At 36.3% G+C, this 19,060-nt stretch overlaps 2 protein-coding genes across 4 annotated transcripts in view; one reads left to right on the top strand and one right to left on the bottom strand.

The window, feature by feature from the left end:
* CNST (consortin, connexin sorting protein) overlaps nucleotides 1-19,060 on the bottom strand; it is a 668,223-nt gene that overhangs the window by 373,135 nt on the left and 276,028 nt on the right. The window lies entirely within an intron of this gene.
* SMYD3 (SET and MYND domain containing 3) overlaps nucleotides 1-19,060 on the top strand; it is a 399,664-nt gene that overhangs the window by 312,329 nt on the left and 68,275 nt on the right. For all 3 annotated transcript variants that reach the window (XM_051783348.1, XM_051783349.1, XM_051783350.1), the window contains 3 exons: nucleotides 3,147-3,214; nucleotides 5,671-5,773; nucleotides 14,118-14,228. In XM_051783348.1, coding sequence (XP_051639308.1) covers nucleotides 3,147-3,214; nucleotides 5,671-5,773; nucleotides 14,118-14,228 — 282 coding nt within the window. The remainder of the gene's footprint in view (nucleotides 1-3,146; nucleotides 3,215-5,670; nucleotides 5,774-14,117; nucleotides 14,229-19,060) is intronic.

Raw genomic sequence — 19,060 nt, 5'->3', positions numbered from 1 at the left:
ACAGCTAGGACAGAAAAAAGATGGCACAAGGTGACCATGAAACCTGAAAGAAATCTATGACACAGGAGAAAAATATTGTTTGCTTTGCCTTGTTCTGGTTTTTTGTGGGTTTTGTTTGTTTGTTTGGGGTTTTGTTTGTTTTTTTGTTTGGTTTTGTTGGTGGTGGTGGTTTTTGTTGTTGTATTTTGTTGTGGTGGTGGTGGTTTTTTGTTATTGTTTTGTGAGGGGTTTGGTTAGTTGGTTGGTTGGTTGGGTTTTCCCTTAGAAACAGAATTAGTCAACTTCCAGTCCCAGTTGTTTTTGATCTGGAAACAATCGCCTCATGAACAAGCAGTTTACCCATGCTTTCCTGAAGCAACGTTAGATACTCTAGATTTAGCTGTTATTTGAGCTACCTCTGTGAATTCTGGGAAGCTAGGAAAACTGATTTTTCTTTGGGTGTTCTGCAAAAATAAATAAAAAAAAACCTTCTTCCTTTTGTTTCTTGCAAGTGTGATCTACAACATCAACTCTTGTGTTGAAATTGCATAACTCCCCTTAGTAGGACTGATCTTTAACTTTGAGATTTGAAACCTCCTATAAGTTTATGTAAATAGAAAAGTAGACGTGATTCAGTAGATTTTTAGAGACTTTGTAACAAATCTAAAAGAAAACAAAAAACCAACCACATCCTCGGGTGACAGACTATGGATATTTCATATTTTATACCTGTTGCAAGCTGGTAACTGTCTGTGAAAGATTGGTATTAAATCAGAATTTCTCACACTGTAAATTGTGAGATCTCCCTCTGCTCATCACCGTAATCTCAGTTTCTCTCTCTCTACTTGCTGAGCACAAAAAAGAAGCCATGACTAAGGTTATTATCTGTAGTACACATTGTATGTCTACCACTGTTGGGTTTTTTCATACCTCAGTTTAAAAGTGGGGAAAGATTGTCTCTTAGGAGGTTAAATAAACCTCAGAGCACCTGTAGTGAGATTGTGTGCAAAATCATGTAGCTCAAAATTCATGAGAGCAATTAGGCTTCTGCCTGTGTTTATGTATTAAAAACCATTTTAGATCTGGCTCTGTATACTTTGGATTCCCAGTGTTGTATTTGAAACTGCAAATAATTAGAAACTGGATGGCATTTCACTACCTCACTGGGATATTGAGATGCACCTGCATACTGTAAAAATATCTAAGAGAGGTTAAAAAGTGCCTCACAGTGAACTACTCTTGAAAGAAGCTCTTGATGTCTGAATCTCATCTTATTCATTCCGCTCACATTTTTCCTCACATATGTCCTTGTATAAAAAACTAATGCATGATTCTGAAAAGGAAGAAGTAAAACTATTGTGACTTCTTTGTTTAAAACTTTTCACATAATACCTTTAATAGAAAATGATGAAATAGTCTCTATAACTTTACGGTAATCAAAATTCAATATTATTAATATAACTGTTTTATGGTAATAATAAGAGATTTTCAAGAAAGAGGAGTTCATTTAGTTCCAAGAGATGTTTGACCTCTGCTACTTCCTAATCCGTTAAAGAGAGCTAAGGGTCACAAGAGCTGGCTTTCTTTCTGTTTTACCTGGAAGGCATTATTTTTTCAATAAGTACCAAAATCAAGTCAATATTTTTAGAGCCAGGATAATTGCCACTTGAAATGGACTAATCTTTGCTCAGAAGTTGCCTGGCACTTTATATCCAATGCCAGCAGGAAAGAAATAATTAAGATCTGTGCTTTTGGTAATTGATTGAGAACATTTGAGTGGGTTACATAAATAATTGACTAATCAAAGTATTGTCTAACCGTTTACAAAAAACACATGCCCTACTGCATGTACATTTATTTAAATTAATGTAGCTGTCAAAATGTATGAGAAATTTTGAAAGAGGATTTCATTTGCACCTTATGGTTAATGGTCTCATAAATAATAATTTGTCAATTTATAGGATAAGTTATACTATTAAATTGTTCAGCATACCTCTTTAAAACATAGGTGTGCATTTACTGTTCTGGACAATTACTCTATGGATAAAACTGCAACTTTCAAATCTCATTTTCATGTCTGCCAAATCATACTCTTACTCATTTTCTGTTCTAATGAGAATTAATGATATTAATAATCTCATGTTATGCAGAAGAGACCTGAGGCTTTTGTTGAATATGAAGTATCATGCAGTATTTTTCTAGACAAAATATTTTATTAGTATGTCATTGATAACTGACCAACATATCTAAAAAATAAATTTAAAAAAACCTCCAAACTAGCTCTTCCCCAAAAAATCAAATGTTTAAAAAATACATTCACAAGTGGACTCTGTTTTTTGTTTAAGCCCATGAAAATGATACTTTCTAATAATTTGCTAAGTGTTGATGTGTCTCGAACACCAAGAAACTTCAGTCTGATAGTTTGGGGTAGAGTTATATCTACTTGCAGGTGTCTTCCATGCTTCTCCTCCCTTTTGTAGAACTACTTTATCTTTGCATGATTGTATGAAGGAAGAATACACTTACAAGCTGAATATTTGAGATTAAAAGAAAGGTTGTATTTCTCTTGAATGGCAATTTGAACATGCTTTGTTGTGGGATCTTTTACGTGCAAACCAAAATTCCCATAATGTGAAAGATATGTTATTGCACAGTCTTTGCATTTATTTGTATCCATATCAGGTTGCCACAACCAGAGCTGCTATTTACTTCAAAACTGTCCCGTATATATTCTTTGGGTTTTGCTGCTAGTCATTAAAATGTGCTGTAACAACCTGATGTCAGCAGAGTCCCTGCGTGGAAACAGTCACTCCTTTCATCAGTAGTCACTGTGATCTGTTATGTTGTTTCTGGGCTGAGCTTCTCAGGCTCTGTGTAGGGTGGCTTTTTTTTGTTCTCTGGACAGGAAAGTAGGGTCTCTGCATGTATTTAACCCCACATTTTTGCAGGATACTTATATTTCTGTTTCTAATTGACAGCAGTTTTACAGGAGAGTGTGTCCCAGACGTGATTGCTCAAAAATGAAAGAGCACCAGTGTTGGGCTTGAGTGTTTTCCATCCAATTTACCAATTGCCCCTTCGTTTTATTTTGGAAGGTTTTTTTTCACTTGAGTGTGGGGTTTCCAAATGATTCTAGTAATCCTGGATTTTTTCCTTTGTTTTTACAGGTGACCTGTAACTGTTTCACCATCAGTAATGGAGAGATGCAGGATGTTGGTGTTGGCCTGTATCCCAGGTACTGTGGACACTGTTTCATTCACAGGCAAAACCTATGTTAGTTTTTTTTCCCTTTTTTTCAAGGTAGCTGTAAGGGCCATCAAAGCAGAAGGTAACATGTCTAAACAAGAAACTGGGAAATGGAAATAAATTAAAGGAGAATAAAAAATATGATCTAGTTGAAAACATTATTAATAGCCCTGATTACAGCATTAAAACAGTTTAAATAAGATACATCTTTATATTTTATTTTTATGGAGGTGGTAGTCTTTTCTAAGTAAGAATAAATGCTGACATCAAAAATATGTAACTGGGACTAGTTAAAGGAAACCTGTTCAGTGATGCTTTAGAATACAGATATTTTACAGCAGAGAGCCTTCAGAATTGGCAATTAAAATGAAAATATTGAGTATGTTTTAGTAAATTACCACAACAAACAAACCATTAAGGTGAAAAGATAAGTCTCTTGGGAGATGAATTTGAATTTCTTATTTGTATTAGGTAAGAAGTATGTCCCAGTTAAGGTTTTATCTTCATAGAATTAGTTACCTGTAATCATTAATATGGAAAATTAGTATATATAATTTAAAATGACATTTTAGTACCTAAATTTTTTGTAAATGAATGGTTGGACCATTTTGTCAGTACCTCAGTGGGCCTCTCACTGTTGATTCTTTTCCTACTAATGTCACACATGCAAGATTTGACTAAGGAAACTTAATATCTTGAGGCCTGCCTTATGGTAAGGTTAAGGGAAAGTTGGTTAGGAGGACATGGTAATTGGTGTTATGGAAAGTGCAAAACATTTGATTTCATAGTGGAATGCAAACAAATACTTTTCACGTTTGAGGAAAATGAAATATTATTTTGGAGCATTATTGTTAGAGAAATGTTTCCTTTTGGTTGAAAAAAGCCCCTAACTGTGAATAAAGTGTCTGTCTATGTTCAACGATAATGCATTGCCAAGGGATGCAAGAGACTCTTTCTCAAGTCACTTCAGAGCAGTTTGAGATTTGCTGTAGCAAACCACTCTGAGCTAGGAAAACTTTGAACTTAAATCTGCACTTTGCAAATCCTGGGTAAATGTCCTTCCTGATGAATTCATATGCTTCCAGAGGAAATTGTCATCAAACCCACTAATGTTTCCATGAGATGAAATTTAATTAAAAGTGCTTTGTTTAGCCTCATTGAGAGGTTGTACATTGTTGTATGGCTTGATGGCTTCAACATCACAACATATTTTAAAATCTATAAAATCCTATGGCCCTGCTTTACATCACCTTACCAGCAGCTTTGGGAGTATGCCCAATGATCTCACAGTAAGTGTCATGGATACTCTCTCCTAGCATACATCACTGGATTCTTGTGGAGGTTAACCACAGATATTTTATTAGCCAGAAGGGATAACAGAAGAGTCAGGATCCTGTTGATACCTTCTTTAAGAGTCAAAAACTGAATAAACATAGTTTGGTGCAGGTCTCTGACCCTTGGGAACATCCTGTATTTTGCCAACAGTTAGGATTTTGAGTTGCTGAATCAGGCAGACAAGGAGAGCAAATAAACGCAGCCAGGAGCTGCATAAGCCAAAAATTCTTCCAGGCTGATGATGCCAGAATCATTCTTTCAATGGGTCATTCCCATAGGGAAAGAACCATCAGCCCCACTTCTGCTATGGAACTGAGATTGGTCTGGCAAAGGCAGTTGTTTCTCAGCTAATGCAACACGTGACTCACAGTAGATAGTGACATGTTGTTCTTAACAGCATCCTTCAAGAAGAGGAAGGGGCATGTTTGTACAGCATGTGTGTCTCTTGGGGGTGGCAGCAGCTCCCTAATGGTCAGTGCTGCTTCAGCTGTCACATACCACAAGAATAGAGGCTGGATGAAAATATGTGTAAAACAGAAGCAATGGCCATGTTTCTTCTTTCAACTCTATGCACCAAATTCTTTGGCTTTGGGACATAGTATGCTCCATTTTCTCCTGATATGAAGTACAGGTTGATTGTTGGCCCTGTTGAGCTGTGGTTCCAATGACAGTCAGGTAAGTGATAAGGTTAATGCCCTGAGACTGAGCAGAAGCAGCAGAAATATAATTCAGCCCAAAGGCTGAGTTTTCACTCTGAACTGTCCAGATAACCTTGTTCCCCACTTGCCCTGTCCCCTGAGTCAGGCCTCTAGGTGAGTTGCTGGGAGGCCATTGCCTCTCTCCTGCCTGATGACATACAAGGCAGAAACATATTAGGAGATCCAGGCATGGCTCCTATTAGCAATAAATATAAATCTTCTAAGTATTAATTTTCCTCCCCTAACCAATAGCAGTTGATTTACCAGGGATTTTATTTGTTTCATAGCTTAATTGCCTGGTGGTTCATGTGTAATCATGTTAGACGCTTTTAAATTATTGAAGGAAAATGACAATGGAGACTCCTCTGTTAAGTTTTTTTTTCTCTCTTTCCCCCTCTACCACCCCTCACAGCATGTCTTTACTGAACCACAGCTGTGACCCAAACTGTGTGATCGTTTTTGAAGGATACCAGCTTTTACTTCGCTCTGTCCGAGAGATCCAGATTGGTGAAGAGGTAATTAACTTGTCCTCCCTTCCGTCACAGACACCTGCAACAATGACATCTCCCTAAATAAATTCCAGACTGCAGGGCCACCAGCTTAATATTTTGATGATATATTGATGCCACTTTCTAGCACATAGCTATCAGGGGGGGAAATGATAAATAGAATAATCTCTTCACACTGCCTGGGCCCCATAATCATTACTTCTCATAAATCACTAGCAGTCTTGATAAATTCTTGTTCCTCCTTTCCTCCTCTAGGCACTTCATTTTGTTTGTTTTTGGATGTCTTTACCCTGACAGAACACTTAGAATATTTTTGAGTGGAATGCAGTGTTCACTAAGTCATTGCAACAACAAGCATTTGTCTGCCTGCAACCATGCAGTTGTAGTAAACCTTTCATTGACAGTGCGAGCAGCAAAACATGGTTTGTTTTCTTGTCCATTTCACTAGGAAAGACTTCAAAATATCCTTTTCAAGAGATTTCTGATTTGGTCTAAGCTATTCTCAACTTTATGATGGCATTTGTACTAATTTGAAAATAATAATTTGTGTCTAGGAAATAATTTCAAAATAAATGTGTTTTGCAGCAATGCAGTATTGAATGTGCTTAATAAGACCTGCAAAGATGTGTGTATATATGTAACTTTAGATGCACCAATGACCTACACAGTCCCAGCTATTGGTCATCTCAAAATCGTGACCTAATGTAAATACAGTTCACACCTGTGTTTAAAACCCCAAGAATATGAAAAGCATATATATTCTAATTTAGAAGTAGTATCTCTTTTCCTCCCTATGAAGTTTTTCTTTTTTTTTTTTTTAATGTATCTTTTCTCACGTATAGTAGGCCATGAAAATAAGTAAATGGTAAAATATTTTTTTTAGGTAAAACCTTGTTAAGAACCAGCAGAAATGTTTTTGCATTTTTGCTAAGGGAAATTTTTTAGAATGCAATATATATTTGTGAAGCTATTAACTGTAGACATCTTTTAGTCTGTCATTCTCCTTTAAGCCAAATTACAGACACCTTTCTTCTATTTTATCCATAAACCATAACTTTCCTGTTGGCTTCCCAGTTCACTAAGATGGGTTGTTTATTTAAAAATACTGTCGATTTTAATGTCTTCCAGGATGCCTTTGGTTTAATTATTAAAGCTTAATTATTAAAGATTCTGAAGCTATCTTATTTTGTACCTGGGTATATTTTTATAAGTAAATTTCATAAGGCAATTCTTTGTGAGAAGCAGCTTTTATTGAGTGGAGAGGCCCTGATGTGGCCCTGGGTGGTTCTGGAGTGAGAAGTGAAGTAGAATTCTCTGCAGGTATGATGTGCAGACTGTACTATGGCTCTGAAGCTGTGACCCAAATTTTAGACTTTGTATTAGTGGTCTGTAGCCCCCAGAAATCTCTAGATTAAAACTGGTGGTGAAACAGATATGGTGTAATTTACTAGTTCCTTGTAAGGCAATCAGGAAATACATGTAAATTACAAAGCAGGGCAGCTAGGACTAGTTTGTCTGTGGTGACTTTGCAGTTGTGTTAATATAGGCTTTAAAATGACTGCACCTTATGTGGGCATATTGTATTTTCTAAAACACTTTGCCACCATTGAGGTGGTAAAATAAAGTCAGAATTTTCCAAAGAGCTCATGTTCTAGTGTCTTTGTTGCAACTGTTCCTTATGGGTTTGGTACCAAAAGGAGTACTTGCCTTAAGGAACATGTAAACCTACATACTATGTTAAAGCAGCTGTCCTCTTGACTTACCTGGAAATAAAAGTCTCAGTCTGAGGTACATGACTCTTTAAATAAGGATGTGTCTATGGAAGAAAAATGGCTTAAGGTTTAAGTGACAAAATAAAGCTGCAAAGTCAGTATTAACTTAGATCTGTTATGGGAAGAGGGAGGGAAATAAAATTATTTGAGGGTATATACAAGTCAGCAGTTCAATATTATTTTCAGCTACATCACCTGTTACAAGCTGAGTTTTAACTTCCATTACAGACATCAGAATCTGAGCTAATGGGAGAGAAAATATATTAGGGAGAAATCTGATTGGGTTTTCTGATCAGATTGGGTGCCTTGAGATGGTAAGATGAATGTTATTTCAAGCCATGGGGCAACAAGAAAACTTAAATATAATCACTAGAAAATTTGTCTTATCCTGTTACAATAGACTCAGACAGAATGAGATTCCCTATATAATAATTAATAGAAAGGAAGTAAGCACAAAATTTATTAGGAGTAAGATGCTAAGTAGCAAGTCAACCTCAGATTAGTAGAAGAGGACTATGGCCTTCCCATCCATACAAGAACAAACTTGATAGCGCCTCTGGACTGTTGCCCTGAAAGTATCAGCCACTGCAATATGATATGTTCACTAGGCTAGTGAGAAGTAAAAATATTTTTGCACATTTGTAGTAGTTTCTGTCAGAGTACACTACAGCAGTGTACACGTTAAGGAGTTGTTGAACACCTATAGTCACAGGGAAAACAGAAACAAAGGGCTCTGAGCTCGTGGGCTGCTGTGGTCATCACACAATCATATAAAGAGGGAGGAACCACTAGATATTATTTTGGTTGTAAACTAGAAGTTATTACATTGGATGTAGTTGCTGCAGTGTAGTGCAGATTTTTTCAGGAGTAACATTTATGCCCCAACCACACTTCAGAGTACTCAAGCTATACACAGTAATTATATTTATCAGGTCAGTGATAAAAAGCATGCAAAATTATGAGAACCTCAAAAAGTTTTTATATTCTGATTGAAGTTGTTTCATTTCAGTTTTAATCTCATGTCTAGGCAAATTTCTTCAGCTTTGCATGTTTTTGACAGGAAAGCATGTGGCATTTTGTGTGCTTTAATTGAATTTTGCCTGTATCCTTATAGAATGAAACTGCTAAATTTGATGGTGTTGTATATTTGGAAAACTAATCACTCCCAAAAATCATACCCTAGCAATCTAGGCCTTTTTTCTGTGGCAAAGGCAGTGTTGACAGTCCTGAAGTGCTACAAAATAATGAGTCATGAATGTTACTTTTTTTTCGAGGGCACTGAAAGAAGGGATTCATGTGTAACTGCGTGGTTTCCCAGGTGAAAGCTTTAAGAAGTCAGTGTGTTGCAGAAATAGTAAGAAGTATGTGGTCCTTAAATTTTGCTTTGGAAACCAGATTTATGCTTTAAGAAGTCAGTGTGTTGCAGAAATAGTAAGAAGTATATGGTCCTTAAATTTTGCTTTGGAAACCAGATTTATATTTAAGTATATTATTTGATTTTTATGCTAATGATGTTTTATGCTTTTTGAGGGCAGAAAGTTACCATTTAAAACAAAAACAAACTGTTCCCATGGGTTTTTGCCAGTGAATGCTTTAGGTGATATTCAGAATAAAGGCTTTCATTTCTGTCATTATGTAGCTTATTTAAATGACATTTAAAATGGTCATTGAATGTAGAATTTTTAAAGTGAAAACTTGGCTCTGTTAGAAAATTTCCTTCAAGCTTGGTAACCTTTCTTTTTTTAACTTACCTGTCCTTGCTCTGACTCTGTTATAATTCATATAAGGCAGTATGGGTCTATGCTAGTACCCCAAATTCTGGTGCTTGATCAGCTACATTTAAATGTCTTCTGCCCTGAAAGTGGCATCACGGGAATGAAACAGGAGAGGACAAAAGAAGTGAAAGAAGAAGAAGGTTTGGGAGCAGCTGTTGATCTCCATGCATAGATGTGGGGTCAAGGTGGCTATAAGGGCCACTAAGGCTCTGTAGACTATTCTATAGCAGGTTTTTGAGCATAATTGAGTCTAATAATGTGAAGGGAAAAAACAACCTGATAGATTTTTGTGGGGACTTTTTTCTATACATCCCTTCTGAAGACTGCAGGACTTTCTGAATTCTGAAACTTGCTTCCAGCAGCTCAAAACTAATTATAAGAAATTTTTGCCCATCAAGATAATCATAGAATGGCTTGGGTTAGAAGGAACCTCAGAGATCATTTGATTCCAACCACCCTGCTGTGGGCAAGGACACCTTTCACTAGATCAGGTTGCTCAGAGCTCCATCCAACCTGGCCTTGAACTCTTCCAGAGATGGGACCTTCACAACTTCTCTGTAGTGCTATCACAGTTCTGATAACTTGAGGTGATTTTAATTTGACAGCATACAAAGTTTTCCTTTTCTTGCACTTTCCTCTTCACAGAAATGAAATTTAAGTCTCACAAAGAAAGGTAAGATATGGGGAAGGATCATAAGAAAGCAAAAATTATTCACCTAGAGATTATGAGGGCTCCTTTAGTGATAAGGTAGCCTATCAGCCGGTTTTGTCAAAAAGACAAGTAGCCTGCTCTGAAGAGGTCTTCATCCTTTCCCTACCCTTAAGTAACCACTTGAAACAGCATCAAGATGTGTGCTACAATTTCAATTGACTTTTTGTTAATTGCTGAGGCTACCTGGTGTTTTGCAGGCAGGCACAAGCTGGTTTTTCCTCTTCTCTGATAAAAAGTTGTATGCCTTCAAAGCAATTAGTCCTGCAGAGAGACAGAATGGATTAGCTGAGGTGCAATTCTGCTCCAAAATGGGTGCTTGGCTTCTCATCAGCTTCAGAGTTCAGTTACAACAAATTTGTATCTTTCTTCAGAAAATCACATAACTGACTGTACCCTTGCAGAGCATCTTTTTTTTTTCTAAATTAATACTAAACACAGATCATAATTTCGAATGATCAATTAAATCTATTTTCAAGATAGATTTCAACCAAATTATATAATGTTTTTGTTATTGAAATTCTATGAGAAGTTTTATATCGCTGTATGTTTGCCACATTGCATTTTGTCACATTACATTTTTTAAAACCAAATTTTTTGTTGAGTTAGAAGGCATTTTGATCTTTTATGCCAAAGCAGAAAGAGCACAGACTGTTACCCATAACAGTCTATAACTCTGTGTTATTAACAGACTTCTGTACAAAACCCTCTCTAAGACCCTGAGACCTATGATTGCAAAAACAAGATTCACTTTTTTCTCCCTGCTGTTTGCATTAAAATAATTAATTTTAAATTTCTACAGAATTTTCTATCTAGACACTTTGTAGCTTATAGTCTGTTACAAAAAAAAAACCCATAAATTAAGTCCGCTGCAGCATGGCAGTACTGGAAAATTGTGTCCACCTCATTTGGCAAATGAGGAACGTGAGAAACTAACCATCATACCCATGGTTAAAGAATTTCTGTGTCAGAGTGAGAAGCAGGGCTCAGAGAGTGCTAAATGTCTTGAGTCAATAAGTCTCATGCCTTCATAATTGTTTTTTAATATATATTCTTCAGCTCGGGGGCAAAAGATTTACTGCATTCTTCATAAGCGATGCAATAAAGAGTCAAGCTTTGGTCAGCTGAAATAATGTTTTAATTAATAGCATACATCCCACATGCAAACACCATTAAGACAACCTTTGATAAATGTGCATATTTCCTAACTACGTACAAGTTAAATGAGCCTTGCCTCTAATGAAGTGATCCAAAATTAAAACAAGTGTAAGAGAGACTTGAATACAAAATTCTTATTTTTAAACAATTAAATGGTTAGTGTAGGCTTAGTCGCTGTTAGGTTGGTCATGTTTCTAGATATTCTAATTATATTTTCCCACTTAAGCTGCGAGCTACAACTTATGGATTTCTGCTGGTAGGACTGGAAATTTGAACTCAGGCCTCTGACAGCAAGAGAAACTCTTAAGTTGTTAAAATGCTAAAAGCCTCTTGTCTTCCTCCTTATGCCCAGTCATAATGCTCTAATCCAGAGCAGGTTGTTATGTGACTATTCATATCCACAACTGTTTGATAACCTCTGAAAAAGAAACTACTTGTTTCAAACTTGTTTCTACTTCCAAGGTTTCTGCAACATAAATGAAAAAAAGAAAGAAAAAAAAAGCCAAAAATATAAAAAGAGAAAGGGATGAAGCCTGTAGACTGATGATAGATAAAGTATTGGCTCTGTGTTTGTTTTGCAGCATTAGAACTAAACCCAGCCTAATGATGGTTTCAATAGTAATGATCGGGTTTAAAGCATTGTCTTAAACATTTTGGCAAAGAGTAGACTAATCTCACATGAATTATTTCTCCCAGAAGATTCCTACTGTCTTGCACTGTGTCTGAACTTGGTCAAATCCCTTTTACTTCTGGATGCCACCTGAACCTAAAGCCCAGTAGGACATGGGTCAGAACCAGAGATGTTTATGCAGAGGATAAGAGACAGGGAACAGCCTGTGTGGAATGATTTTGACAGAAAACACTTGCAAGTTGTAAGGAGGCACAATGATCAGGAGGCTTGTGATGGGAGAGGGAAATTGGGTTTGGAATGTCTGAAGGATGAGGTTAGGACTGCAGCTTGGCTGGAAAATGCTTTGTGGAAAGGAAGGGAGACATCTTTCTTGCCACACTAGGGAAGTTGCTGATTAGAACCAGCTGTAGAAAGAAGCAAGGAGAAAGTTTTTGGGATCACTGAAGATGTTTGGGAAAACAGAGTAGGGCAACAAGGACTTTTAACTTGGGAGAGTAAGTGTGTAGGTGATCAGATATGGGGAAAAGGTGTTAGATGAGGCATAAGGACAGATCTGAGACTGGCACAATGATGAAGTCATCCCATTGTACCAAGAATGGCTATTTAAGGAGCTAGAATTGAGGGATGGGAAACAAGTTTAGATAATCAGGTGGTGAGAATAAGACAGGAAAATTATACTCATGTTGAGGGGTAGAGAAGAGAAAGAATAAGAGGGACGCTGGAGATAATGGGGCAGAAGATATCGAGGTTGGGAGAAAAGAGTGGAAAATAAATAGGCAGAACAATTTCCATCCATTCACTGTAGAAAGATCAGAGGGAAGCCTATAATTCTGTTCTACTGTAAGCCAGTAGTGGTGAAACTAATCCTCTCTTGGCTCAGACATGCACAAGCTGGGACAGAACAACATTATATAGAATGCAAACCTAAAAGTTCTCACACTTTCTAACTTTTGATTAATTATGGAACTTTATTTGTCTCTTTCATTAAGTATATTATTAATCTTCAATTATGAGACCATATTTATTTTTTCTGCAGGCTTTCTGCTTATGATAATTTTAAATACTTAATTTTTCCATCTCAATAGACTTCTTTTAATACAGTCCTCTTTCAGTATGTAATCAAATTACACTGTAATAGCAAGCAAGAAAGAAAGCAGGCATTGTTTTAGTTGCTTCTTAATTGCTCATTCAATTAGAATGCTCGCTAATTCACAAAATGCAGGTTCTGATAATGGATTTCGTAGTCATTGCTACAAATTGGTCAGGTTTTCCTGTAATTTCTTTGAGTGGACTCTCATGATTTAACTGAGAACCATGTGAAAATTCTACCAATTAGTTGAAGTGTCTAGGCTCAGGATGAAGTAATGACCTGATTTTTTTTAGCTCTGACCTCTCTATAATGTTTCAAAGTGTGTTGGGCACATAGTGTAATCACTCAATAGCATGTTTGACTGCATGCTGGTCTGAACTGGACTGGTTTTTTTTGTTATACTCTTTTCCTTGTCATTAGTTTGTGCCTGTGCAGCACTTTAAACATTTCAAGAACCCTACAAATGGTTAGCCCTGTAAAATTCCTTCTGGCAGGTGTCAAAGTGAACAAACTACAGACTTCTCTGTAGTTCATTGGAATTCACTCTGTACAGCATGAGGAGTTGAAAATGGCACAAATGTAGGCACAAATTTTCTTTTATCATTTTAATAAATCTTCTTGTCAATAGTTTCAACAACTTAGACTGCAATGCTTTTGTGCTTCCTTGGTCACAAGGGAAACATCACAGACATACTGAATATGGGTATGACATAGGGGGAATTATCCTTAGGCACAAACATATAAGAAAGTAGGGGCTTCCTTGAGAAAAAATTTTTGGAGATAGTGGAATGTTGTATAACAGCAGTGGTAAATACACATTTAAACTTTGAAGTTAGACAGAAAATGAGATTTCATTCGCATGGAATTCAAATACTGACTTTCTTTGTTCTCCTTTCTTGTTCTCCTTTCTTTTTTCTTTATCTTCCAAATTAGAATGAAAAGTTGAAATAGTGATAATTTGGGGTTGATTAATAATTTCAAAGAATATTGATCTTGAAATGTGCAGAAGTGTTCTTCTGTGGAAATTATTTTTGCCCTTTTTTTTCCCCACTCTTTGTAAAAGGAGGCAATTTCTTCTAGGGAATAGTCTATTAACATTGTATTTTATGTTGGAAAAAATGTTATATCCAAAAAATGTTACCTTAGCTATACATACACTGAAAATGGATTTTTTGTAAAATATACCAACTCTGTTCTTTTATGTCATGCATGCAGCTCACCATCAGCTATATTGAATCACTGATGCCTACCAGCGAACGCCAAAAGCAACTGCTGCGCCAGTATTGCTTTGAATGTGATTGTCTTCTCTGCCAGAATCAGGAGAAGGTAAGTTGAGTAAAAAAATTCCTTGCCAATGAACAGAGTTTTCCTAGGCCTGTCAGCACCTTCCCTTCCTTTACGTAATACTTATCTTTGGCTACTAATTGAATGGCCAGATTAGAGGAGAAAATGACCTCTGCTCTCAGTGCTGTTTATGTTGCTATGGAAGACAACTATGAAGGAAGGAAAAGCAGGAAATGCTGGCAACATGATAAGAAGAATTTCTTGCTAAAATATGCATTGTTCATAAAGCTAGGAGCTACTTTCAGTTCCAATATGTGGTTCAGATCGCTTTGAGATTCATGGACCTTGAAACATGAGACTTAACATGACTTTAAGCTGAAAGAATTTTTTTTGGTTTTCTATTCAAAAGAATAATCTTAGAACTTTAACTGAAGCCAATTGTCTGATAATACAGGAAGGCTGTGCTTATCCTCATAATAATATTGAAATAATTCTGACAAACGCCTGCATCAGTAATTTTCAAGAATTACTGATTTAGTCAGCAGTTCTTAGAATGGTGAACCTCCTTGGGTGACTGTAGTTTTTATGCTCACTTACATCAGTTCTTGGAGTAGCAGGTCAGTAGTTGTAGTGTGACCTTTTACCAGGGTTCAGCCTAGACTGGTTTTATTATATTCTGGGTTGCTTCATAGTTATACAGGCTTGATGGAATAATTTTGGCTCAGAGCCTCATGAATGATCAAATGGAATACGCAGAATGAGGTTGGCTTCATAGCAGTTTATGTACTTCATCTCTTTTGTACACTTATATGTACACTTGTTCTTATTTTCACAAATGCATGTTTGGGATAAGTCACATGCCATAGCTAAATGTGTTCCTGCTTGATTAGAAATAGTAAGAAAGGTGAAAATGTAATTCCAAGGAGCATAATATGATTCATGAAATAATTGCTATACAGAAAAAAAAAAAAGGAACCCCCAAAGTTTAAACTGTAACTTATGCTTTGATTCATCAGTTAGCAGGTCAAAAAAGAGAACACAGAAAAGTTTCAGGCTTATGACATAATGCTAAATTACTTCCTGTCTGTGTTGGCATTCTGTGCCTGGTAAAGACTGCTGCAATTCTACTCAGAGGCAGTGAAGTGAAGACCTCCTTTAGTCTTTCTTTTAAAGATGGTCACTCAAGTGCCGTGAAATCTTGGATTAGTTTTGGGTAAATGGCATCCTCACAGATGCAATGATGATTAAGAAAAATAAGCAGACTAAAGAGTCTTTAAGGATCACTTAGCGGTTTGTGAAAGGGTAGACAAGTAGTATAAAGACCATCAAGCATGTGGAATGTTTTAAAAAACAATATCCCCAAGCTAGTGTACATATCATTGTAAAAATCAACATATAACATCAAAAAATATTGTAGTGAAATTATATGTGCATATATTAATGAAAATAATAGTCTCATACATAGGTTAAAATTAATACTTTTTTTTCTTTTTGAAAATATAACTGTAGTTTGTATTCAGATTCTGTAGATTTTTTTTTGCTCATTTGCAAAATTTCCTTGGGAATAATATTGCAAAATGTTTGGAAAGCTTTGTGTAACTGCAGTCTGAAATTCTGTAATTGCCCCATTGGTACCATGTAGAGAGGTCTATGAAAGTCTAGGAGCCTCATGGCAACTTCATCTGTTGTCTATGAAGAAGACATCTTTATCCTCAGCTTCAGTCTAGAGTGATTAGACATTATCTGCAGCAGTCCTCACAGTATGACATTTCGTTTCTCTGTGATGAAAAATTGTTTTTATAAAATCCCTACATGACTAACTTGGAAACTTTGACTTTTTTCCATTGATTTCAGTTGCTGTTGGTAAACTGAGAGGCAAGTAACACTGCAGGTACCAAGGGTGAAATACTGGGTTTTTAAACTACGTAATGTCTGAATTTAGATGCTTAAAAGTCATCAGTTGACAAAATTATTCAATAGCATCCCTGCTGAAATACCCCTAATACTGAGACAAATTTCCAAGACATCTTAGAAAATTTTTAAAAAGGAAAGTCATTTTCAACAGAATAGGCAACATCTGCAACTTTGGGTTATCAGGAGTGGCAGATTCAACATTGTGAATCAATAAATATAATCAGCTAACAGTAAATTCCCGTACTACAACATTGCTTTGCGAAAAAAGATGGTTTAGTCAACAGCAATTCATCTTGTATGTCTTGCTTAAAGGTAAAAATGCAAATTGCAGAAATGCTTTATGCATGCAAGTAAGTTCTTGGGTGTTGGGAATTTTTTCAGTTGTAGTCATCTCATCAGAAAAGGTAGAATACTTTTTGAAACACTAACAAACATTTACAGAGTTCATAGCTTCTTGTTACTCCAGTCTTGCTGAGTGTGCCTGTGAGCTGCTGAGCATGTACTAGGGACCAGTGAAAGCTCCTGAGATGCACACAGCAATTTACAGTAGAACTTTAAATCAGGTAATTTCCATTGTAGCTTTTATTCTACACCCTTTGTAATGTTTTAAAAGCAATCCTGAGAATCCTGTGGGAAATATGCATTACAATTTATATGAAGAGCATGTAAACCTTATATCTATTTGAACTTGGTTACATGCATGCTTATTTTATTCATATTTATAAAAATACTTTGCAAGATTATTATCATTGAAATTTATGTTTCCTGCTATATTTTTAAAGGCTTGTTCATTTATTGTTGTATGCCTGTGTGAAAAAGGAAGATGGTATTAAGTTTCTGTTCTCAAGTCAGTTACTGACTGTAAGTGACTTTGGGCATTCATTTTATTCAAAAGCAACCTTTGTGTTTTCCAAGATCCTACTCTTATTTTTCATAATTAGTGAGAAGCTACCATTTCAATTGGAACTGAACAGGTTTTTGACTGGAAACCAGATCAGTCTGTCTGTATTGGTGGTCATTTTTGTGAACGTTCTGTGAAGCTCTGGTCTGCTCAGTTTCCACAAATTCAGGGTGAAGTTGGTAATTTATATGTCTGCTGAGTATTCTGATGCCCAAAGGATAATAAAGAAAGATGCTGTGTTTTCTAAGGTCTTTTAGCTTTATGTGATGGATTTGTTTAAATGAGAATAATTTCTTGAAGTGGAATGTTTTGAGGTTTATACGTGTTCTTTATGCCTCCCTCCATACCCAAAGAAAAGACAAGCAGATCATTCATACTGTCTTTCAGTAGAAATCTATGAAAACTGGGATGGATATAAGAGGTTAAAGGCATGCCTTCAAGTAAATGCCCACACTTTAAACAGATGAAGTTTAGTGAGATAAATTATGCTGCTCCATGAAGGGTATATAAATACAAAATCAAGAATCACGATTAGATTTCTGTGCTAGCTGACATGGATAGGCATAGTGCAGTTGCAACTATGTAGGTTTCAGCATGCCAACACCCAGATTGTCGTTAAAATTTGTTTATGCAGATCACTTCAAGCATTTGTCTCTGGCTGCTGCTGTAGACAAATATATCTTACAGTCAGTGTCACTGCTTCTTCACTGGTTTTTGTGCTAAAATTGATTAAACTCAGATAGTGGTTACATCATACTACAGTCACACATTTTAGGTATGCACACAAACAAGAGTAGTGTGTCAAAGTGCTCTTTTGCCATTCTAGGTTACATGAGGGCTTTTTATAATATTTCAGGCTTCTGACATGATTTAAGATGCAACTTACCTATGAAGAAATATTTTTTATTTCTCATTTACTGTAATATTTCATGTTACAGTTATATAAAAAAAGCAAAATTCACTCCAACATCAGCAAGGACTGAAATTCATAGTTACTCTGTCTTTTTAGCTAGATATAGCAACTTCATGCAGCATAACAATCTTCTCTAACTGCTGCCTAAGTGTACAAAGTTCCCTTGCACAATTGTCAATATCTGAGACTGTAAAATGGGAAAGGCTACATTTTCAAGTATCCTGAAACAGGCTGCAGCCCAACCACAAGGACCCTTGCTGAAGCAAACGTAATTGAAGTTTAGCATCAACTGATACACACTGGCAGTCAGTGTGAGCAGACACAGCCCTAGACCAAACAGAGAGTTCCGTGGCTGTACAGTCGCAATTGCATTGCATGCAAAATGAAAGGAAGCGTTCCTCATTGGTCACTGCTGATGAAAGGACTTCAAAGCTAATCTCGGTTTGCTATACAGTAGTAGTTTTTTATCTTCCTCTCTAACTGTGAGCACAGCCATGAAATAACCCAGGTGCATAGATGTCACAAGGATGAGAATATATAGAGGCAAACAGCAGCACTAGCTGGAACTGGGTATCCTGAATAGTTTTTGGTGCCTGGGTCTCAATATCAGCTGTATTTTAACTCTAAGAGGACTTAACCAAAATGGTGGCCAGTGTCTTCTGGCAGCTGGTCAAGAAGCCTGGCAAGTGCTTACATCACTGTAAACTGGTTAAGATAAGATTGAGATGGAGCTTTTGGCAGTTCAGTTCCTGACAAATTAAATGCCAATAGCTACAAATCTAAACAACACTTCTGGCCAAAGTTGGAAAAAAAATCCTAGTAATTAATAGAGGGAAATAAACATGTCTTTCTAAAAGTCACTCATAAAGTACTTCCTGACTGTCTGTGCTTCAAGTTATAGCTACTGTAATGTCTTCAGCTCATTGTATCTTTGACACCTTTAAGCATTATTCTTCACTCCATGTTAAGATCAATCTCCACTGTAATTAACAAATGTGTACCCTTGTAAAAGCTGAATTCTTGTTACCATTCCAGCATATAAAAGTCCCTTGCATTAATTATAATTAAAGATGGGATTATATTGATGACAAACATTTTAAATGAAGACAGTTTTTTCCACAGTCATGAGCCAGGCTATTGTTCATG

The sequence above is a fragment of the Manacus candei genome, unplaced genomic scaffold (assembly GCF_025592945.1).
Source record: "Manacus candei isolate 608988 ecotype Guabito, Panama unplaced genomic scaffold, ASM2559294v1 h1tg000017l, whole genome shotgun sequence".
In the NCBI taxonomy this organism is placed as follows: domain Eukaryota; kingdom Metazoa; phylum Chordata; class Aves; order Passeriformes; family Pipridae; genus Manacus; species Manacus candei.
The sequence above is the reverse complement of the archived record's forward strand: the minus strand, read 5'-3'. Positions and strand labels throughout refer to the sequence as shown.